Below are 24,103 nucleotides of genomic sequence, written 5' to 3'. Positions count from 1 at the left end.
CATAAAACTATATGGAGATGTGAATTACTACTTGTACTACTACTATATATATACCGTTAACAATTATTGCATATTTTAATTGTCAACGATGGTAGAAACAATCACATGACATGTGCAGAGCTAAGAGAGATGGATAATGAGAAATGTAAACAGTGGCAAAAATTTAAAAGTATTTGAAAATAAACTAAAGTAAAATAAAAAACTACCAACTTATTACGAAAATAAATAAGTGAAAAGCTGAAAATATTAAACTCACCTAAAAACAAGTTAATGGGGATCCATTATTAAACTACGAGGTGGACAAGCTAAAAGCAACTCTAAAGTTGCTTGGGATATAGAGGGAGTACTAATTAACATCTTAGAAGACTTAAATCTTATTGATGAAGAGAGAGAATTAAGAAATAATCTAGTTTCAGAAATAACTAGGTTGATAAAGTCTTAAAGGTTGCTTTAAGTCTACTTCCTGTTCCCAAACCCTATTTACATATATAATGGTTAAAACCAATGGAAGAAAACTTTTAACTAACTCAACCATATATATGGTCGTCCCCAATGCCGCAAGCACACAAAATATTGAGATGACAGCCATGCAGCCCGAGCCATGAACCATCCAATAGAGAGGGAAAGGGGATTGGCCGACCAAGGAGGAAGACCATCAAGGCCCAAGATACAAGAATATTAACCGTTCCACAATAGGAGTCGCATTTGATGTGGGCACAGGTTTTAAGAAATGTAAAGAATAGTGGGTTGGAAAAGTTGGTGGAATATGAAGCCCACTTTTTTGTATTAATTTTATAATAAAATATAAGTGAAGTGAATTAGTGGAATGTGAGACCTACTTACCATTTATGGCAAAAGTGAAATGTGACTCTTATTGTGGGACGGATGAAGTAGTTCGAATTAATTACTCTCTCCATCTGTCTTTAAATGTCGCATACTCCATTCGTTTTCTAAAAATAGAAATTCTTTCTGTTTTGGTCCATTTCCTAAAAATAGAAAATTTAGGACACTTCTGTCTCTCTATAAGGTGAGACTCATTTTCCATTAAACACACTTTTTATTTTTATCTCTCTTTACCAATTTAGTATTAAACCTATGTCGTTTCAATAGTTCCTATTTTTAGGTAACAAAGAGAGTATTTCTTTTTTTTCGTACGTCATCCATTAAATGTATCATTTCACTTTTACTATTTTTAGACCTCACATTCAACTAATTTATTTCACTCACATTTTATTACAAAACCAATATATAAAAGTAGAACTCATATTTCATTAACGTTTTTTTACTCATTTTTCTTTATAAAGTCAAATAATTTCTTAATCAGTTAAAAATTGGACATCTATTGATAGACGAAGGAAGTAATATTTTGTACCCCATTTATTTTTGTTTTATTTCCTTAACTGTCTGAACTATTAAGTACAGAGTATTACTCCATTAGGTTAGATATGAGTCAATCTTATCAGATTTTCTTCTTCATTCTTTTTCAAGTCGTAAAGTCCGAATCAACTAGGATGGAGTTCTACAAATTAAAATCCCCTATAATCAAGTCATTGAGAAATAAAGAACAAAACCCTTTTTCTCCTTCCTCGAGTTCTCGAAAAACCCTCTCACTCAATCTAGGGTTCTATCTTTGAATCTCTCGTTTAATTCGCATGCTCTAAATTCTGAAAAGGTGATCAAGAGTCTATCATGGATCTTCAACTTGACTTTCAAATTTAATTCTCCTTCTTTATTTGGATGGGTTAATGAACATAAATTAAATAGTTACTAGGCAAAATATGATGCCAAAACTCCAAACTGAAAGCAGAAATTTAAAGATTTTAAAACTCAATAATAGGGTAAATAACAAGGCAAACAAACAACCAACAAACACCACATGTGGAGTATATGTTTTATATACAAAGCTAGGCGATAGAATTACTACCAAGAACTAGGGATGTCAGCGCTACCGGAACTACATGAGCCGACTCGAATAGCCCAGTAAATTTAAAGGTTTAGAGTTGAAAATTTCTGGTCTGATAAAATTTCAACTCCATTAGCCTGCCACCAGAGTAGGTTGATGATCGGCACAGATTTTATACATATTTAGGTGTTAGACATTCTTGGTTTTGTGTAAAATTAAACATGTGGAGTATATGTTTTATATCTTTTATTTTAGATTTTTGGCCATTCAGTAAAGATCTCTTAGAAAATAGGCTTGAAATAGATACAAAACGCAAAGTGCAAGAGTTGTGGTTCAAATTGAGACAGAAGCAACCAATTGATTTGGTGGGATCCTATCCGTCCAACCTAGCGACCCGCTAGGGGTGTTCAGGAAGAGCTGTCATAAGCCGACGACCCACTGACTTCGCGAAGGTTCCAACCCAGCAGTGTGCTAGAAAGGAGCCAAGGAAACCATTGCCACTAAACCAGCAACCCACTAGCTTGGAGTGTCCACAATAGCCCGGAACAGCCAGGCCACAAAAACTTGTCCACACTCGCAAAAACTTGTCCAGCCCAATAACAGCAACACCATAGCCACAAATCACATTATTTTGTCAATTAATGGTATATTTTAATTGGATTAGAATAAAAATGAGAGGAATATGTATTATTTATAGAAATAAATTCAAAAAAATAAGCCACCCATTGAGTTGGCATGCCTGCCAATTCAGCGATCCGCTAGAATGTTCGGTTGTACAGAAAATCTACATTCTTGCCTTTTCGAGCCAGATTTGATGGACAATTTTGGGAGGCTATTGAGGAAAAAAAAATAGTCCCTCCGTCCTCCATTAATTGGCACCGATTTCCTTTTTTGTCCGTTACCAATTAATTGACACCCTTAATTTTTACTATTTTTGGAAATTGACTCTACATTCTACTAACTAATTCCACCATATTTTATTATAAAACTAATATATAAAAGTAAGACTCGCGTTCTATTATCTTTTTTCACTCATTTTCACTATATTTCTTAAAACTCATGTCAAGTCAATCAGTGTCAATTAATGAGAGATGGAGGGAGTATCATCTATTCATCATATCCACCATTCCATATACCTCAGTTCATGTAGGATTAATCCAAGCACGGCGGAGGATCGAGTTGGATTGAAACGGAGAAACGAATTCTACCTAGGATGTTTATCCAGTTTGGTTTCTATGTTTTCTAGTTTCATCGTTTATTTCTGTTAAGATATCAAAATTGAGAGTACTTGACTTGAGATATTTTCTTATTTGTTTTTCTATATCGTACTTCATTTTGTTTTAATAAATTCCTTTCATCTAAATCTACTACTCTCTCGGTCCCACTTTAGGAGTTCCTATTTATCGTTTTAGGGTGTCCCACTTAAGGATAGAGGTGCCCAAAGTTTACGGTTCCGACGGTTAGCGCGAAACCGTAACCGGCGGTAACGGTTCTTAGCTGGAACCATAAGAATTTATCCAAATCGAAATCGTCAATTTTAGAACTGTAGTTTGGTTCAGGTTCGAAAATTTTCAAACCAAAACCGTGCCAGAACCGCAATAAACCGCCGAAAACCGGTGTTTTGAAACCGTAAAAAACAGCCAGAAAACCATAGGCTCTGAACCGAAACCGGAACCGCGAAATACCCTCATGGTTCGGTTCCGGTTCGACAATTTCTAAAACAGAACCAACGGTTCGAATCATAACCGCTGATTTCAGAACTGTGGGCACGGTTAGAATATTCCATAAATGATATAGGCCTCACATTCCACCAACGGTTCGAATCATAACCGCTGAGTAATATATAGGCCTCACATTCCACTAACCTTTTTCCACTCACATTTTATTATAAAATTAATATATAAAAATCGGACTTATATTCCACTAACTTTCCTTTATATTTCTTAAAATTTGTGTTAAACTCAAATGAGACTCCTAAAGTGGACGAAGGAGTACGTTACAAATGACTGGATGTTTTTAATTATCTGGCAATAAATTGAATGCATTGTGTTTAAACAATATATTACTCTCTCCGTCCCAAGAGGAAGATGACCCCTTCCTTGGGTGGCATGTGATACGCTCGGAATTTGCACTGTTTTAAGGCCATTATTTGGCCGTTTTTTATGTCAAGGTCACTCTACACGTCCATTATTTGCATATTTTGTCTATTTTGGTATTTTTACATGTTTTGTGAGAAATGTGCATATAATTGAGCCGAAAAGGGGAGCCAAAACGCAAAGTCTGGAAATCTGGAGTCAGCCGGCGACCGGCGACCGCCGGCGCCCGGCAGGCAGTGCAGTACAGCGGTCCGCCTCGGAAAATTACACTCGGCGGTCCGCCGCCGGAGGAACAGACTCTCTGGACTCCAACGCGGCGACCGCCGGCCAAGGTGCGGCGGCCCGCCGGAGAAAGGTGGCGAATCCGAGATGCCCTAGATTTGCTCCAAGATTTACCGTATTTTGAAGATCTTTTCCTTCTACAACAAGTAATGGCTTTCCCCTATAAATAAGACCTCAAGCTTCATCAAATTGGAGAGCTTCTACTTGCAAAATAATTCACAGAGATCAAAAGCTAGAGTACTTCACTTGTGCAAGGAGTTGAAGAAGGATTTCAAGAACATCAAGAACGACAAGGATTCAACCTACGGGTTTTATTTGCTTTAGTTTTATGTTCAAATTGTTTTCCCTTCAATCTACGTGTTTAGCTTATTTCATTATGTGTAACTAAACTCATAGGATTCTAGGGATGTGTAAGTAACGACTTTGGTTATACAATTCAATTTTCTATTTAATATTCGTTTTGTTTTTACTTTGTTTCTTCCCTAAGTAGTTTTGATGCTGCATGATTGAGTGACACAATCTTGTATGATTTAATATAGCTTGCTTCATAACTGTGAGAGAGTTCTAGCGAGTTAGATTCACTTAGTAGACGCTACATTTAGCTTCCCTTAAAACGGCACTGTTAATTGAGAGTGATGACTTTTCAAGAGTCTTAGGAGCTTTATAGAGTTACGTGTTAGGATTGACAACCCTAATCTTGTAATCAACGTTGCATCGTGATACGCTCGGATTTTGCACTGTTTTAAGGCCATTATTTGGTCCGTTTTTTATGTCAAAGTCACTCTACACGTCCATTATTTGCATATTTTGTCTATTTTGGTATTTTGACGTGTTTTGTGAGAAATGTGCATAATTAAGCCGAAAAAGGGAGCCAAAACGCCAAGTTTGGGAATCTGGAGTCAGACGGCGACCGGCGACCGCCGCGGATGTGTGCGGCGACCGCCGGCACCCGGCGGGCAGATCTATGCAGTGGTCCGCCTCGGAAAAATGTGCTTGGAAGAGAAGTCTCGTCCGGCGACCGCCGGAAGATGTGCGGCGGTCCGCCGCCGAGGAACAGACTCTCTGGAATCTAACGCGGCGACCGCCGGCCAAGGTGCGGTGGCCCGCCGAAAAAAGGCGGCGAATCCGAGAAGCCCTAGATTTGTACCCAATTTTACCATATTTTGGAGATTTTTTCCTTCTACAACAAGGCATGGTTTTTCCCTATAAATAAGGCTTCAAGCTTCATCAAAAAGAGAGAACTTCTACTTGCAAAATAATTCATAGAGATCAAGACCTAGAGTACTTCATTGGTGCAAGGAGTTGGAGAAGGATTTCAAGAACATCAAGAACGACAAGGATTCAACCCACGGGTTTTATTTGCTTTAGTTTTATGTTCAAATTGACTTCCCTTCAATCTATGTTTTTAGCTTATTCAATTATGTGTAACTAAACTCATAGGATTCTAGGGATGTGTTAGTAACGACTTTGGTTATACAAGTTCCGTTTTCTATTTAATATCCGTTTTGTTTTTACTTTGTTTCTTCCCTAAGTAGTTTTGATGCTGCATGATTGAGTGACACAATCGTGTATGATTTAATATAACTTGCTTCATAACTGTGACAGAGTTCTAGCGAGTTAGATCCACTAAGTAGACACTGTTAGGTTTGGTATACTGAAAAGCATGTTTCGAGCAAGTTTCGCGCGAATAGAATCTTCCTTGTATACGTAAAACTCTACAATCCACTTTTAACCCGATTCAGTATTATTCGAGCAGTCTCGCACGAATAGAATCACTATTATTATTACATTGTGTTTGCTTGTGCATTTATAAGATGTTTTACAAACATTTAAATGCATAAGAAGTAAACAAAGTCTAAGTCTTTTGCTTAGTAGACCGGTTGTGGGCGTCGTCCACTTTAAGGTAACACGGTCAGATCTATGCAATGCTTTGCAAAAGAAAAAGAAGAATTTCACAACCTAGATAGGCTTTGGCTACCTATCGTGAAAGGTTGCAATGTCAGTCCGCATATTTCTAAGCCTTACTGAAATAAGATGACATTGGTGTGGTATAACACTGAACGGATCTAACAGCAAGACGTGTCTTTATGCTATCTACTGAAAGACTAGGTCTTGATAAAATACTATTTCTTAATCTACATATGTTAGCATTGAGCATACGGTATTGATTATGCACTACTTTGACTTATCAAATGGTGCGGGTTTTTCGCAACCCAATAATCCTGATATATTGGGTAGTGGTGATTAATATCTAGCGGTGCTAGGATTGCTATTATGTTGAAACGTGCGCGAGGTGAGTCTCGTTTGATAATGTCCTCAAGAGGAGCTCGAACAAGGTTTTATTATTCGAAAAACTGGCCAGTTGGAGTTTTATTACTCTATGAATAATAAATAAATGATTCTTGCTAAGTCCACTCTTGGAATTAATAAGATATTAATTAATTAAGTCCATAGTAGAAATTAATTAATTAATGGACATTTATATCTTAAGCGCGGGAAATAAATAATATAAATAACGGAAACCCGAATTACTTGTAATTTCGGATTTGGATGGGGAGAGTTCAATATTACTTCTGTAGTGGCTGCTCGTAATATTCCAATATAAGCTTGTATTAAATTGTGGGTTCAATTTAATTAGTAAAAGGCTAATTGGGGGAGCCCATATCCAAAACCTTCCATAGATCCCTGTCTGGGCCCAAAAAGGAACTTAATATAAATAGGAGAATAAAGAAGCAGAAATCATTATAATTATTTCATTGAAATTTTCGTCCCCCTCTTTTTTAAGAGGAGCTCGAAAATTCTTCAGCTCTCCTCCGTGAGGAATTTTCTGTCTTCTTTATTCGAGTCCTAGTATTTTGATAAGATCAGTCCACCCTGATATCGAGATACAGTTCGGGAACCAGAGAGAAGATCCGTGGTCTAGTATTGAAGATCATTACGTGGAGAATGCGCGAGCAATCGTCGATTCTTTGGAGAATCAATATCGGTAACCCTAAACCGTAGAAATCATGTTTAGGATTTATATTTTCTAAGCATGAATTATTTGCGTTCTAGCATGCAATTATCTGTTTAACATGTGAATTGATTAATCGCATAATCGGTCAAATAGATCCGTGTCCCGATTTATTTGTTTTGTACAAGTCTTCCACTGTGCAAGGGGCACCAAACCCCAACAGACGCTACAGTTAGCTTCCTTTAAAACGGCACTGTTAATTGAGAGTGAGGACTTTTTAAGGGTCTTAGAAGCTTTTTGGAGTTACGTGTTAGAATTGACAACCCTAATCTTGTAATCAACGTTTGTTTCGCATGAGCATAGCCTAGGTGACTCGTTCTATCAAAGTAATAACTGTGCTAGGGTATTGTAGTTGGAATTTTGTATAACCATAACTGTGAACGCACATCCCTGGGATTTCCTTATCTCTATCGATTGTCTTCGTGTTTTATTCGCATTTAGTTGTTAATTGCTTTTTATTGTTTTCTGTTTTCAAAAAGTTTTCAAAATCTCTTGTTTCTCCAGATAGTAATTGAGTTTTAATAGAGGATAGACACTTTGTGTTTGCCTTCTCCGTGTTCGATATTCGGTACTGACCTTTAGCTATACTATATATACTATGTATATTTGCAGGTTTATTTAGTGCTAATAAAAAAGTGCATCAGTATGAGATTTTATGCAATTTTATTTTATATATTAAGTGAAGAGAGTAAAAGAAGAAAGAGAATAAAATAAATATAAAAATATTTTTAATTTTAGTAATGAATTATTTTGGTTGAGAAAAAAAAAATTGTCTCCGTCAACAGGCCGAGTGAATATCTAGAAGTCAGCTTAATCACACAAATATGGAGTAGGATTTATTGATATTGAATACAGATAGCAAATAATAGTTATTGATACTTATGAGTTATGACTCATTTGCGAGAATTTATAAGTTATATCTATCTTTAGGATAACTATGTGGATACAAGGCAAAATGTTGATTTGAATACAGATAGCAAATAATAGTTATTGATACTTATGAGTTATGACTCATTTGCGAGAATTTATAAGTTATATCTATCTTTTGGATAACTATGTGGATACAAGGCAAAATGTTGATTTGAGTCTACTTCCACCGTTCCATAAAAGATGTCACACTTTCCTTTTTAATTTGTCTCATAAAAGATGTCACATTTTTCTTTTTGGAAAAAATTTTCTCTTACATGAATATAAAAATTATATTTTCTCTCTTCATTTAACATACAAAACAAAACCTCCTAAAATCTCGTGTCGTTCCACAAATGTGACATCTTTTGTGGGACTGAGGGAGTACTTTTTTTAATTTTTTTTTATTTACTTAAGTATCCCCACCCTATCACCACACGGTTAAAACCTATGGACACCAGGTTATAACTAAGACCATCTCCAAGAAAAATAACAAATAGAGAGAGAAAAAAAATAATTATCATATTTATTTCTTCATTCATAAAATTTTATGTTTCAGTAGAAAGGGTATTTGAGGGGGTATTATACCTTCTTTCATTTTGAGAAGGTATCTTTACCTCTTCTTGATAGAAAAGGTAAAAGTTAGTTAATATTGTTTACCTTTTTAATTTATACTTTCTTTAGAGTCTTTTATTTTATAAGAATGTATAATAATCTTTTTGAGAAGGTAATTGTTAACCGTGCCTTCTCAATATACATTTTCCCCTTTTATAGATATTCTAATGGATCCTCAACTTGACTTTGCAAATCTAACTTCCGCCATTCACACACAATGTAATACTCCCTCCCAATAAGTGTCTTCTTTTCTCATTTTCATCCGTTCACCAATATAAGTCTCATTTCATTTTTACCATTTTTGTTAATGAGCTCCACATTCACTAACTTTATCCCACTCACATTTGATTATAAAACTAATACTCCCTCCGTAACCAAAGAGTATGAACTATTTCCTTTTCCGTCCGTCCCAAAAGAGTATGAACTTTCTGATTTTGAAAAAATTTAAACAACACACTACCCCTACAAATCATTTTATTTACAACTTATGCTATCCCTACAAATCATCTAGAAGAATGAATTTGTTTTTGCATATCACAAAATAGTGATAATATTGAAGGTCAAATTATATTTAGAAAATTCGTCAAAAATATATAGTAAAGATATTTATAAAAATATGAGTATCTGATAAGTTTAGTAAAAATGTACACTCTTCAAGGTATTGAAGGTATTTTCGTTCGAAAAAACTTGAAAAAAGTAAAAAAGAATACTTCGATGATATTAACTTATAGTAGATGGATCTCAAATAATATTTTCAAAGTTTACGGACCTTAAATAATAGTTTGATAAGGTTATAAAAGATGTTTTCTCAAAAAAAAAATTTGAATAAGAATTTGATTTTTATTTTATTTTTTCACTTCTAGATGTTTTTGATTGTTTGGACTAAATGTAATTCTTCGACACGTCGTTAGGTTGATGCATTTTTATTCTAAAAATCCAAATTTACTCTGTTTATACTTGTATATAATTCAAAAAAAAAAAAAAAAAGAGACTAACAGTGAGACTGTAAGATCATTTGGGCACGTAAAGTGGAGTAATAATTTATCTTATATACACCACAAAGACAATATTGATGTAGCCTAAGCCAATAAAACATACCCTCTTAATTAACATAATTAAGGTATTTCTCTTTATAATTATTAAATTCGAATTAATTAATTTAAAAATAAATCTCTACATTACATCACTAGATTCTTTATACAGTGATTAGGAATTGATAATTGGGTTGCATTAATATAATACTAATTTATAATAATAACTAATAACTCATAATTCTATATATTAAAATTATCAATACAAAAGACATAATTTTATCAATATAATGTGTAAATTTAAATATAGAACATAAGGACATAAATTTACAACACAAGGTTGATAAAGTTAGATTTATGTCTTTGTGTTGATATTTTTAATATATAAAATTGAAATTAATTATTAATTATCACTATAAATAACTCTCTTTGTCGCGAATAAGAGTCTCGTTTTTCCTTTTTAATTCGTCCACGAATAGGAATCCCGGTTTACTTTTATCATAAATGGTAATAGAGTCTTACCTTCCACTAACTCATTTCACTCACATTTTATTAAAAACTAATATATATAATTGTACAAGTGGGATCCATATTCCACTAACTTTTTTCCATCATTTTTCTTAATATTTCTTAAATCAGTGTCATCTATAAATGAGACTTTTAACGGCGGACGAAAGGAGTAGTTAGTAGTATACTATTATCACCTCCCTGTTAAGGGATTTCCAAATAGTTTACAATCAATCACAACCCCACCTCTCACATAGATATTTGAAAAAAATACTACTACCTATCAAAATTAATCAAATATGGAAATTACGGTGATAATTATTGTATAGGGAATATTTAGTAGTAATTGATTTCAAATAAAAAATGAAAATGTGATAATCTAGCTAATCAACGAATAATATCTGAAACATGGAAAAGAATTTAGCAAATCAAAATCAGTGTCTCAATTAGAATCGCCCACAATGGAGGTCGAAACAGAAGCGGAGGCGCCGCCGCCGGAGCTCGCCGCAGTTCTAGAACACGCAGCCCTAATGGCGAAGCGGCTCCCATCCGCTGCCGATCCATCCCAACTCCTCCAAATCCACGCTGCGCTCCACGCGGCCCGCCACCGCCTCTCCCTCTTCCTCTCTCCGCCGCCGGAGAATTCCGTCTCCTCCGCCGCCGGCGAGCCCATGCAGATGGAGGACGAGGACGAGGAGCAGAGCTCGCGAGCCGCCGTCGAGAAGGTGGCGTGGCGGATGAAAGAGTGTTTTATACAGAACAAGAGGCCCAAGCGCCGCCTCTCGCCTTCCGCAGAGCAGCAGCGGCGGCGGAGCTTCGAGGATGAGGCCGACGCGGCGCCGGAGGTGTTTGATCCTTTAATTACTAAGCTGCGCGCTCTTGAATTGATTCACCAGTTTCACGCTTGAAAAATTCTCTCTTTTTCCATTTTATTTATTCTAAATCGTCTTGTGAAATTCAATTACTCCACAATTGTGATTTTATTTACATATCTATCTATCGAATTGTGGAGTTTCACAAAATTCTCTAACGTGAGCTCTTCGGGTCTTGACTGCAAACACGAATTGGTAATTAGGTTTTAAAAAGGTGAAGAGAGGTTTAGTAATTGATAAAATTGGGGAAGAAACTTAACTTACAGTAGGGGGGAGATTGAGAGCAGATAGAGCAGCTTCAATATCAGTTGAAGGGCAAATGTGGTGAAGAGATTTTCTCAGCATTTTACGCTTTCCATTGAATGCAGAATTCACCTAATTAACAACCATTGAAAGGAAATCAATTCTTGAATCATCTCAAAACGGAGGTCAGGGGTTTTTTACCATTGAAAAGAAGCTCTTGAGGGATGAAACGTTGGGATAGTCCGCGGGTTTTTTCAGTTTAAATGCGACCACAGCGGCATCCACCTAGCAACACGGCATCAGAGCGATGTTTTTGAACCACGGATTCGCAGAGGGAAGTGATGATACCTTAGGCTGGGGGAAGAAATTTGATCTTGGCACCTTAAGCTTGTATTCAGGATCTAATGAGAGAGATAGGGCAGATTAATCATATCATATCTATTACTCCCCTTTTGCAAGATTGCTACTTTAACTAATCCTACTCTGTTACTGTATTACCTGAATAGAAGTTCACGAAAACATTAATGGGTCGATGCTCGGATGATTTCAACGAGGAATCCACAAAACGTTGTGCTGCTTCTTCCTGAAAAGGATTATAGGGATGACAGAGAACAGAATATATTACCGACTGCGAAGTAGGACCACAACCAGTTAGGCTATTCCGATGGATTAAGGAATAGGAACGGTGTAACCTCACTCATATCAACGTGCAAAGACACTCTGAGTTCCTTTACACGTTCTAGCTAATTCGGGTACAATATAACAACTTATATTGCTTCGTACCTGAATTAAAAGCACCACTTCCGAGAAGATGTCTCCCATTGGAAGAAGTTGTTTCACCACATCAGTGCTTATGTTGAAAGGTATGTTCGCTACCACCTACAATCAAGGGATGAAACATTATATGCCAATGCGAGCTTTAAGAGATCTGCAAGATTATAAATAATGCGTGAATCGCATAGGAAAAAATGGCGTCTCTTAGAATGTATCTTGAAACTGGTTACCGAACAAAAGTGTATCAAAAATTGTTGTCTTTGTACATAAATAAAGCTATGAGCCTAATATGCAACCGTTAAACCTAAACTGTACAGCGGAGTTAGTTAGTAGAACTCCCAAACCTTAGCCATAGATGAATTTCCATGTGCTGGGTCTTTAGCTGACAAGAATGAGGACATATGAGATCGTATATGGGATCTTGTAAAATCCTCTTCCACAACCTATTCATAAAAAATAGAGAAACAAGCCCTTTTAAGCAGTGTCAGTAGACCAGTATGTCATGATAGTGCTATATGTATTCTCTCAGATGAAGGGTCCAAGAAAGAACTAATTACAAGATCCAAGCAGAAAAAAGAAGGGCTGAAATACATGGTGTTCAGATGTGTGTGTGTGTGTTTTAATCATTAACAATGAGATGCTGGCATCATTGCACAGTGCATCCTTGGATCAACAAACAAGTTTGTACTCATGAGAGACATACAGATATTGCCTCATTTTTAGTGAACACAAGGCTACCTTCACACATCCTAATCCGTCGAAGCGTTCCCTCACTAGTGATGCCATATAAGGATCCTGAAAAAAAACAGCCAAAATACAGTAGGGTTTTTCGCAGCAGTACCTATTCACTTACAAAAATACATAGCAAAAAACAATATATGACCACAACAACAGGAGAACACATTTCAGTAGGTTAAAATTTTCTTTTTGTTAATAGTATGATGTAGTTCTGATATAAAATTTTAGACACATGGTTTCATGGTTAAGGTTTGAGTAATCTTCCACTTAATCAATCCTACACTCTGTAGATAATCCCCAATTTACATTAGGTTCAATCTATCACTAATGAATTTGATACAAGAACAGTCTGATCTCCTGTCTCTAAAATGCCAAACAAGTTGCAATCTCTCTTCACTCATTAGTCTCAGAAACATTTCTCCAATAATCAAAACAACCTGATCCAGACATGTATATTACAAATATGCATACACAGAAAGGTACATCTTGGCAAGAAACTAAAGTCCATCAGTAATTGAGGAGGTCATAATTCAAACTTGGATAGTACTCTGATAACATTCAACAACAAAATTAAGATAAAGAAAAGCTAATTAATACCCAAAAACCAACCTTTTCGATAGCTAGAACAGTTGCACCAGCTTCCACTAGCGCATTAGTTAAAGAACCAGTTCCTGGCCCAATTTCTAACACTACATCACCTTGTTTCACATTAGCAGCCGCCACTAGCTCCTCATTCACCGACCCATTTACCATATAGTGCTAAAACGGAAGACAAATAACACGATATAGAAGAAGAGAAATTGAGAAAATAATATTATTAAGTAAAAAATGGATCTTTTCCGTTTTCAATTTTGAGGATAAAGTTTACCTGGCCGAGAGATTTTCTTGGAAAACGGCCTTTGGAGTTGAGGGCTTTAAGGGTGGAGTGGTAGTCGTCTTGTTTCCTTACGGGTTTCCCTTTCGAGGTTGTGCCGCTGGCTTTTAGACGCGGCACTGCATCGCCGAGGTTGCCGGCGGCGAGGATATCGTGCGTTCTGGTTTGGTGGAAGGAAAGGATTGGGCGGAAGAGACTGCTCATTGTAGCCGTTGAGTAGATAACTTACTTTCATTTCAGCATAGTACTAATTTGCAGTCATTAAATAAGTCATTTTTTTATTTTTTATTTTTTTACAAAAAATCAATCATTTTTATCTCTTTTTACTTTTTTTTCACTTATTTATGTTATTCTCTCAAACTTTATCGCCAAAAAGAAATATTGATGATCTTGGAATGAATGGAGTATTTAACAACAAAAAAAGAGAAAGTTGTGATGTTCTTCATAATATATATGAAATTGCATTATGTTGCTGGTATAACAAGAGAAGTAAAAAATATCAAAGTATTGATAAACAAAGTTCCTAATTAGTAACGTTGCTATATGTATAATCATCTTGACTGAAATAGGTGTCATCAAATTCTTGTATATCAATCTGATCGTATGTGTTTCGGTCAAAAATATCTAAATTTCGGAACATCTCAGCCAATGGTGGTGTTGTGACAGGAGAACAATGCTGCTGAAAGCTATCATCAAAGAAATCTTGAATGGGAGGATGAAGCACTGGAGAGGCTGTTGTCGGATCGTGGAAATGAACTGCATTTGCTGAGGAACCCCAAGATTCCAGCTGGTCTAGCAAAGAGTCTCCTGAGATCTGCTGTGGTTGTTGAGTTGGAGGGCCTTGGAGCAGACTCTCGATTTCCAAGGCATACGAGGAGAGCAAGTCTGGTTCTTGGCAATGATTTCTTGATGCAGAACTCCCTAACAGAGAAGATTGTTGCATAATGCAGCTAGTGTTCTGATCCAACAATGGGTGGTGTTGAACGTAGTTCATGGATTGATCTTGTAATCTCTCTGTAGTAGAGAACTCTGCAAATGTGTTGATCTTGTTGATGGGACCATAGTCAATTTGGTTACCTTTGAATCTGTATCCCACAAATTTGTTGGTGTTGGAGTTCTTAGAAGACGAACAATATTTGTGTCTCCATTGCATCATGTTTCTCACATCACTTCTCATTCTTGTGTAGAACTCAGTCCCCATTGCAGAGCCAAAGACAAGATCTTCACCTGTCAAATGTGAGCCGAAGACAGTTTCCTTTGTTCGTCTCATGCTCCACCGGTATTTCTGCAGGAAGATCAACTAATGAATTTCATGAGGTATGCTAATTTCTGATGAGATTAATGAGATGATTCTTCATTAAAGTTTGAAGATCTCATCCACTGTAAATAATGTTATATGTGCAAACACAGATTGATTTCCATTGTAGAAGATGAAATTGAATCCTCGTCTCAAATTGGACTAGAAACGAACCTGTAAATGGCTAGCAACGTTCTCCCTGGTAAGCCCGGGGACGCCCATAACTTCAACTATTCTCTTAGGAACCGCCTCTGCCAAAAGCAAGACAAAATGTTGCTAAAACAATAATCATATTGTCAACTTCATAAAATGACTCATGATCTTACTGTCATATCCCAGTCTTTCAATTGCATCCAAGAATTTCTGATGCATTTTATTTGTCCAAGTAATCCTTCGCTTCTTCCCTTTATAACCTGTCTCCTCGTATAACTCCACAGTCTTCTGTTTCTGGCTCAAGCGTGCTGCATCCTCAATCGACAAAGAATCCTTGTTTGCTTCAGCAACGACAGCATTAGAAACGGATGCTAGCTGAACATTGTCTTGCTGATTAGTTGCTGCCACCATTTTGTCTTCCTTCACTTGTTTTGCATTCACCAGAAGATGACTCAAATCAGTCAAGCTCAAACCAGTCAAAAAATACGCAGATAAACTAAGCGGCTCGCCTTTGAGGTCGGCCTTCTCATCAATATCTATCACTGCAAGTACCAATGATGCTGATTAAGTTCACATAAAATGTACCTGATGTGGAGAAGCATTACCAAGAGAAGCTTTTACTTACACATAACCTGCAATTTCAATGTTTCCTTTAATATTTTGGATGATTGTGAGGCCGTCTGATTCTAACTTGTGCACATCTGTAATAACAAGATCAACCTTTTCCTTGTTCTCCCATATTGAATGTAAAGCATCATAAACAGTTCCAGTATGCAAAACTGAGGAGAAAAACAAGGAACATAGTAATTAACAACGCTAAAAGGTCGAAGCTTATTCTGTTCGTACCTTTGTAATCGCAGTGTCGAAGTACCTCTGACACTTTGTTTTGGCATGCTAGGCCATCATTGACAACAAGAATCCCCATAGAGATAGCTTTGTTGCCATTCATCTTTTTTGTTTTCATGTAGATACATTGAAGTTCAAGAGATGACTTGTAGTTTATCTAACACAAAAAACTTAATAGTTATGATAGAATAAAAATAATTAAATGTATAGATAGTGGTGAAACTAATCAACTAACAAAACGGTAATGACAAAACAATGCCTCAGGTATGTAATAAATATGTAATTACTACATTGCATATGAGCAATAATCACGTCTGATCACGCCATTTTGATTGCTTTTTTCTGTAGTATTAAAATCAGAATTGTTACTAATTTACTCAATTTTGTTGCATTGTTTAGAATGTCTACTCGCTTTATCGCTTTGATGTCTTTCATAAAAATGAACATTGTGGATTCCAATCGGAGTCGGGTATTCGGGTAAACGGGTTGAATATCTGAGCGTGTGGATGCCACGAGCTCCATAAAGCACTAGGCCCATGAAAAAGGCACACGTGCGCATCTTGACCACGTAAAACTCTGGTAACCATTTGAGCTCACGACACGTGGTGAGAGAATCCCATGCATGCTGCCACGAATGCATGGTAGATTTATTAATTGATTCGGTGAAGTAAATTAACTGCAAAATATTTTATCAGAATGGAAAATAATAGTAATACTAATGCTCCTCTCCTAGTGAATGGCAATGGCGATGGCGGAAATAGGAAAAGCCAAAGGCCCAAAGAGCCTTGGAAAGGGGAATTCGTGAAGAGCATTGTGTATGCAGGCCTCGACGCCATCATTACCTCCTTCTCCCTCATCTCCTCCATCTCCGCCGGCCGCCTTTCTTCCGGTTAATTCCTTTCCCTATACACTCCATCTTTGTATAGATATATTGATGGATTAATATTTAGTGTGTTGCATGCAGTTGACGTTTTGGTGTTGGGATTTGCCAATCTTGTGGCCGATGGGATTTCCATGGGGTTTGGCGATTTTATGTCGACCAGCACTGAGAAAGCCGTCTCTGCCAAGGAGAGGAGCGTCGCGCAATGGGACGTCGAAAACCAACGGGGAGCTCAGCAGGAAGACCTGCTCCGTCGCTATCAGCAGCTTGGGATGGATGCTGCTGATGCAGACATGGTATAGTTAGCAGTTAGCAATTTAAGATAGCTAGCAACCTAACAGGACCCTATATATATAATGCACGTATAGTGACCAAAATTTTTGTTTTTAGGTTGTGAGCATCTTCAACAAGTATCCGGACATAATGGTGGATGAGAAAATGGCGAGGGGGGTGGGAGCGGAGGAGCAATCGGAGAAACCATGGAAGAACGGGCTCATCACGTTCGTGGCGTTTCAGGTGTTTGGATGTGCTCCCATCCTAGCATTCATCATCCTCATCCCCTTCACGGACAACGACCAGATCAAGTTCATAGGGGCGTGCGTGCTCTCCGCGCTCGCCCTCGCCCTTTTGGGAATTGCCAAGGCCAAGTTTGCAGGCCAGAACTATGCAGCCTCCATGGGTATAACGCTCTTCAACGGCGCAGTGGCTGGCGCCGCCGCCTACGGAATCGGCTGGACTCTGCGCAATGTCGCTGGCTTGGATGAATGACTTCCATGAGTAGTGCCCACAATTTTGGCGAGTGGTTGATGAAAATGATCTCACATGTGATGTGTGTGATAGATCATTGGAAATTATATTGTTAGCCTATGTATACCAAGAAACTGACTAATTTCTACTTAGTTGAGAATTTGAATGGATATTGGATAGTGTGAGTAAAATTCGAAATTTCGCATTATTATTAGTTCTACAAAGTATTGTTTAAAATGCACGAAATAGAAAAATGACAACTTCAATCCGAGCATATTATTATTGAAAGGCATCTTTTTAGTTGCCTGTATAAAATATTTCAAAAATATTAATTTATCCATGTACCACATCTGAATTTATTTGACATGTTCATGAACATGCCTTGTTTCAAATTGAAAAAAACCATAGCTGAAAGTGAGTAACCTTTCTGCACTTGCTTCCAAATGTAGTAATTCAGTCATCTTCGCTGATGTTTGTGAAACCTATTGAAGAAAGAACAGTTTTTGAGTAATAGATTAAATTGTAGTAATATATAAATGTAGCAACGATCTCAAAATTGTTGTGTAAATGTACCTAGCTAGATGTCTTAGTTGTGTCCTCGCTCAATGCTAACTGCAGGGCATGCTCTGCCTCCCGTAGGAATCGACGCGTGAGCTCTTTCTGGCCTTGACGGTATACTATACTAGCCCACCTCGTCCTGCTCATCGGAACAGAGCCGTTGCTGCTGCGAAAACAAAACTGATTAATCTGGCCTTGGCATACAGTTTATGTTGAAACCGAAGCTGGCACTGTTATCATTACCTTGCGCCGCCCTCAGCTTTCTTAAGCAACTCGGCATCGCTCTCTTCAGTGCCTGAGCCCTCTTCGAGTTCCATCAACCTTTCGCACGGATAGCATTCAAAAAATCTCATTACTCCAGCATCTCAAGATGTGAGCTTAATAGAAATTTAGAGTTGATTCGACAATAATTGTAAAGGTAAATATTACTTCATGTTAAGAAGATCGACAATCAATTGCAAAGCACCGCAATTCCCACAAGCCTCCCATATAGCCGTTCGAACTTCAGTTTCAGACGGTCGTCTCTCTCCTCCAGATCCGACAGCCTACAATAACGATTCTCAGAATTCGGTTGGGAAAATTGACGAATAAATAACTAAAATATGATCATCCACAAATATCATGCTGATTGGAGACAAAAGCAGAAGAAATTTAAGTTCTAAAAATCGATATAATAGTTCTTTAGTAATTTCACACACTCAATAACCATGAAGAATTATGCAAGTAGAGAGAAACACGAGAGGATATAATAGTTAAGGACGGAAAGATGATGGCCTAGTGCACGCACCTCCTCAAGTAATGAAAAGACTTGCTGAAGTTCGCTTTCCTTCATGGTAACTGTTCTCAATGCAGTTAAGAACTTTTCAGGGAAAACAAGTTTATTAGCATACGAGGGTATCGTGCGGCGTGCACTCTTATAATCGAACCCCTGGTCGTCATCATATTCCATGCTCTTAGTGCCTCGAGGTGAGGTGCACTCAGGAAAAAAGCCATTATCTAGCAAATTTCTCGTCAAAAGACACCTTAATTCACCTTTCTGCAAAGACCAAAAATGGACCAAAGGATTATCTACCTGCACCACAGAAGTTAAAACACGAAGTATGTATTTAGGAAAAGTAGAGTGTGGTACTCAATCAAGCACCTGTTCTTCAAGAAGCAGCAGTTTACCCTCTGAAAAGGGCATATCGGAAATTGCTTCCACAGGATAATGTAACTGCATCGTTTATGCATGGAAACGATGTCAATGGTGAAGATATAAAACAACATAATAAAATCAGAGAGAGAGTTCTAATAAGATGAAAGGGAAGAAATTGTACATTGGTAGGAACATTACCATTAGATAGTCATCTGAGTTGTCCTTTACTATAAATCCATAAAGGAAAAGAAGCTCCTGCAACAAATCTAAATTGATCAAAGAACTCTACAAAAAAGGGTCAAATAAAATACTCCATATATGAAGCAATACTTGCATAATTCTAAAATAAACTTTAAAAGAAATACACTGGTCAAAAAGTTAAAGGGGAGAATTTCGAAGAGAAGTTTCCAGAAATTCGGCATACCTCATTTCCCTTGGCACCATAACTGATAGATATCTCTTTTTCACCTTGGATAGGGATGACCCCAGCTGATGAGGGGAAGAAAAACTTAGCGTTTCGTTAAAATCTACTTTTTTTTTCTAAATTAACTACATTTAGCTAAAAATATGTTTATATAGTACAATATGCTTCAGAAAGGAAGAACCCCGCCTAATTACAGTAATTAATGACAAGTCGAAGAATTGTACCAGAAAGAAGGTACATAGAGAAAGGGGTTCCTGTCAATGATCCACTTCCATCAACCTCCCATGTTGCCGCTGCCTTTATATCTAGACAAAGAGTTTCGCAGAATGACAACAGAATGACATGAGAATCTCTTTCAAGTCGTAAACTCGTAATATACCAAACATGAATTATGAGTGGTTGGCATATCTTCGTCAATTAATCTTGAGAAGTTACTATACAGGAAGCTACTCGCAATCTATTCCTTCTAAAAGTATATTGATTTATCTAGAAAAAAACCTTTATAGTGCATCACCAACCAGTATATATACGAAGAAAAGCATGGAAAGTAGAAGGAAAATGGTGTGAAACGGTGGCTTAAAGTAAAATGCACCAAATGAGCAAACTGCATATCAAAAACATTGAACATTTAATTAAGATAGTTAGATTACCATGATTGCAAAAATCAATGCCAGGCACTAGACCCTCAACGAATATAGAATCTGCTTGTGAGGCAGGTTCAGATCCAGAAACTTGGCTTGATCCGTTCATCTCAGTAGCTGAGAAAACACAACAGCACATTTTTAAGAACCGAAACGACATAATCAATTATGTAAACCAAAGAACCAAAGGAAGTATAAAGTTAATAAATTGTTGGAAGTAATAGCGATTTTCCCCATTTGCCAACTTTTCAGTATAATCGTGATTGGCAGACCCACCAGGAGCATTGCTGCTTCCACACTCTTGCTCCGGTTGACCTGTTTGGAAGACATAAGAGCTTGGGAAAGGAATATTAAGAGCCCGGGTCCAGAATATTGAATTTGCCCTGTAAGGATGTTTCATATCAATGGCCTTTCTTAAAGCTTTAGTCTTGACATTTTAAGTGTATAGAAGCAGAAGGTGGTCTGGACATACCAAAGGAAGTCTTCAAATCTCACTTGACTGTCAAAACCAACAAGGAAGTTAAACTCAAAAAATGGACTGTTTGTCTGTTACCATTACCAACGTAAAAAATTTGCCTGCAGTGATGTGAAAGTGAAAATCTAAGTTACAGTCTGCACTCACCTTTCTGGATTTCCATCAAGAGCCAAAAGTTTGTCCACCAACTTTTTCACTTTCTCGTCGAACAAAGTCTTTAAACTTTTCTTCTGTTAACAGAAACCTGTCTTCAGTCACATATGCTAATAGTAAATATCAGAGCAACGCAAATAAAATGACAAGTTAGTTAGTGTGAATAATCACTAACAATTTTGTTTTGACCACATAAAGCACTAGGTGCTACAGAATGTTGTCGAGGTTGCAAAGCATAAGTGCAATCCTGACATTTCTATCAGCCAAAATGGAACTTTAAGCAAATTAATGCATCTTTACCAGAAGTTCAGTAGCCCGATACAATGTTGTGCCCTTTAGCTCTAAAAGATCATCATCGCTAAACCAAAGTGTACTTCCAAACTCAGTAGGGAGCATATCAAGATATCTGAGATTAAGTCACAAGACATTTATTGTCATCCAAGATAAAACTTCCACATTACAAAGTACAAATGAAAAATACATTATATACATACGGTTTCCACGTTGAGTTCTTTCTTAGTCGCTCCACTGTCAGAAAGACCATCACCAAGAATCGGTCATCTACTTCGCCTTCCTCAAACATTGACCTACACGCAGGTCCGATTAACGGATCTTCCAGGACCTTCATCGGAGTTATAGCTAGATCAAGTGGAATCACCAGAAAAATTCCTGAATTTACAAGCAGTTAAATCAATCAGATGATTGGCAGGAAAAACTGAAGGAAAAGAAATCTGCAATAACCAAAATTGGAGTTTTATAGCTACTCAAGGATCTACATTTAACTACACTAACAAACTTAATGGATTCTCAGAGGCAATCTATCCTAAATACTCCACTTTATATGTTACTTTTTTTCATTAAAATACGGGATCATGAAACAATACATCACTAGGTTTCAAGTTCCAAAAAGGATGATGAATGTCATTACCAAAACGCTCCAGACTGCCACTATTCAAATTTCTGTGAAACATTAATAGCTAAGCAGATAAAAGCAAATATAAATCAACATTCAAGACTGAATTTTTAAGTGAAAATAAAAGTAAATACTTTACCATCAGGAGCATCATTGGATGAAAAAATTCCGAACCCTTTACTGGAATTGCAGTATTTGATTTCACAACCACGTAAGTCCGCTCCATTGACCTGAATTCAAAAGCCTTTTTTCAATGGTTGTTTTTTTCCGAATTGAGAATTGGATCGTAAAAAATTAACTACTAATATTGTTCAGTTTAGAAGTGTCGACGAACATTGAGCCACTGAAGGAAAAGCTCAAGCTTGGTATCTTCAGTAGCCATCGCCATTGTTGGGACTGTAAAGCTCCCAAGTTGGAAGGTTTTAGAAATAGAAGCAGCTTTCGAATAATGGGGTTTGCGTGGAGCCCTAAGGGAATTTTTTTGGTTATAAATAAATTATTATTGGTTTTAGAGAAGTTTTTAGATTAATTACAAATTGTGTTTAAGCAAAAAAAAATTTATGGTTGGAGTATTTTAAACAATGATTTTATTAAAAACTTTTTTAAAGCCTTTTGACAGATAATTGGGTACGATAAATACCATAATTAAAAGGAGTTCAAATTATAAATACCAGCAATGAAACTACTGCGGCAATGTATTGGCCTATTGGGGTTGTGTAGTAGTATGATTTGTAGGAAATTGGATTGGTCTGACAAACTGTTCCATTTTGAACATTGTTTTTGTTTACGAACTAAAGTTGGATTTATTTCTATTGGCACAGAACCTCCAAAATAAGACCGAGTTATGACTCACTCAACCAGTTGGATTAATTTGCAGCATGGTATTAGTATCGTAGAAGATGATAGGCAGTAGTGTTGATTAAAAATCATTTCTTTTCTTTGATGATTGACAACTGATGTATAGACTTAATATATCGGGTTTGGATCCTCTGTTGTACAATCAACTACAACAGGGGATGATGTTATTCAAAATACATAATTTTGTATAAAAAAGATTAATATTTTAATGTTAAAATTTATAAGTATAATAATGGTTTGTTTGTAACAGCATCCATTCCCTGTTATGATTGATTGCACAGCACAGGATCCAAATCCGAATATATCAAAGTGAGATAAATACTTTTTGTATATCGAAATCTGTATAAGTAATATTGAACCTATAATAATATTAGTTATCTTATTTGGTTATTAATTTATTATATGCTATTTTAAATTGTCAATATTAATTTTTCACAACGTAATATCACGTCATCTTGGATAGATGAACAACATTCAAGGAGGGCTAAGATTAGTAATTTATAGTAACATTGTATCATGGGATCAATATATATCCACTGAGTTAAAGTGACTAATCAAAATATTTTAGTCTTTTTTCATATTAGGAGTTAGCAGTAAAAATATTCCATAAATAGGAGGAGTAATATTCATTTCGTTCTACTCCTGTTATAGTTGAGTCATTTTTCTATTTCGAGAAGTTTTCTAATAGTTGAGTCATTTTTATTTTTTTACTTATTTTATCTTACTTTTTTCTCTCTATTTTATTCACTTTCTATTTTATTTTTTCATTTTTTTTTCTCTTACTCTTTTATCTGTTTATTTAATACACTTAACATCCATTTCTTAAAATTCCATGTCGAAAAGTTTTGTCTCAACTATGAGAAAACAGAGGGAGTCACTCATAACCTATATTCTATTACTCTCTTTTTCACCAATTTTTCATTGTAAGTATATTTTAAAACACTTGTCAAAGTCAATTAGACTTCTAAAATGAAATGGAGGGAGTAATAATTATAATTTTAATTTGCTACAAAGTATTTTAGAATACATATGATCCAAAATTATATGAGTATTATATTACTCCATCCATAGAATACATATGATCCAAAATTATATGAGTATTATATTACTCATCCACCTACATAAAAAATTATACTATCATTTTGCCATTAAGGGGTGTATATGAAAAA

General features: G+C 36.4%; 5 protein-coding genes across 10 annotated transcripts; 2 read left to right on the top strand and 3 right to left on the bottom strand.

Annotated features, from left to right (window-relative positions):
- Window positions 1-10,699: 10,699 nt before the first annotated feature.
- LOC125193835 (ribosomal RNA small subunit methyltransferase, chloroplastic-like) lies at window positions 10,700-14,071 on the bottom strand. Its single transcript, XM_048091747.1, has 10 exons — window positions 13,849-14,071; window positions 13,590-13,739; window positions 12,981-13,037; window positions 12,587-12,685; window positions 12,252-12,347; window positions 11,967-12,051; window positions 11,817-11,869; window positions 11,670-11,753; window positions 11,490-11,600; window positions 10,700-11,404 (listed from the first exon to the last, which is right to left on the bottom strand). The coding sequence occupies exons 1-10, from the start codon at window positions 14,056-14,058 to the stop codon at window positions 11,315-11,317; spliced, it is 1,035 nt and encodes a 344-aa protein (XP_047947704.1). The 5' UTR covers window positions 14,059-14,071; the 3' UTR covers window positions 10,700-11,314.
- Window positions 10,815-11,314, top strand: LOC125193837. Its single transcript, XM_048091750.1, has one exon. It carries the CDS (start codon window positions 10,815-10,817, stop codon window positions 11,259-11,261), a length of 447 nt encoding a protein of 148 aa, XP_047947707.1. The 3' UTR covers window positions 11,262-11,314.
- A 248-nt stretch (window positions 14,072-14,319) lies between the features above and the next one.
- Window positions 14,320-15,942, bottom strand: LOC125193834 (putative two-component response regulator ARR13). Its single transcript, XM_048091746.1, has 4 exons — window positions 15,930-15,942; window positions 15,478-15,724; window positions 15,326-15,402; window positions 14,320-15,139 (listed from the first exon to the last, which is right to left on the bottom strand). The coding sequence occupies exons 2-4, from the start codon at window positions 15,713-15,715 to the stop codon at window positions 14,378-14,380; spliced, it is 1,077 nt and encodes a 358-aa protein (XP_047947703.1). The 5' UTR covers window positions 15,716-15,724; window positions 15,930-15,942; the 3' UTR covers window positions 14,320-14,377.
- An 886-nt stretch (window positions 15,943-16,828) lies between these two features.
- Window positions 16,829-17,947, top strand: LOC125193836 (vacuolar iron transporter 2-like). Its single transcript, XM_048091749.1, has 3 exons — window positions 16,829-17,039; window positions 17,115-17,326; window positions 17,421-17,947. The coding sequence occupies exons 1-3, from the start codon at window positions 16,847-16,849 to the stop codon at window positions 17,796-17,798; spliced, it is 783 nt and encodes a 260-aa protein (XP_047947706.1). The 5' UTR covers window positions 16,829-16,846; the 3' UTR covers window positions 17,799-17,947.
- An 84-nt stretch (window positions 17,948-18,031) lies between these two features.
- Window positions 18,032-22,536, bottom strand: LOC125193832. Of its 6 annotated transcripts, none has more exons than XM_048091740.1 (17): window positions 22,411-22,536; window positions 22,216-22,306; window positions 21,658-21,832; window positions 21,464-21,569; window positions 21,158-21,240; window positions 21,008-21,034; window positions 20,812-20,918; window positions 20,545-20,652; window positions 20,119-20,199; window positions 19,895-19,959; window positions 19,669-19,725; window positions 19,477-19,548; window positions 19,123-19,371; window positions 18,765-18,880; window positions 18,579-18,683; window positions 18,351-18,501; window positions 18,032-18,259 (listed from the first exon to the last, which is right to left on the bottom strand). In XM_048091740.1, exons 1-16 carry the CDS (start codon window positions 22,462-22,464, stop codon window positions 18,351-18,353), a joined length of 1,647 nt encoding a protein of 548 aa, XP_047947697.1. In that variant the 5' UTR covers window positions 22,465-22,536; the 3' UTR covers window positions 18,032-18,259. The 6 variants fall into 6 exon arrangements, with proteins under 6 accessions (XP_047947697.1, XP_047947698.1, XP_047947699.1 ...); XM_048091741.1 differs by having other exon boundaries at window positions 18,351-18,498; XM_048091742.1 differs by having other exon boundaries at window positions 18,351-18,510; window positions 18,591-18,683.
- Window positions 22,537-24,103: the final 1,567 nt, after the last annotated feature.

Source organism: Salvia hispanica, chromosome 6, assembly GCF_023119035.1.
Source record: "Salvia hispanica cultivar TCC Black 2014 chromosome 6, UniMelb_Shisp_WGS_1.0, whole genome shotgun sequence".
In the NCBI taxonomy this organism is placed as follows: Eukaryota; Viridiplantae; Streptophyta; class Magnoliopsida; order Lamiales; family Lamiaceae; genus Salvia; species Salvia hispanica.
This window is presented reverse-complemented; position numbering and strand designations above follow the sequence as displayed.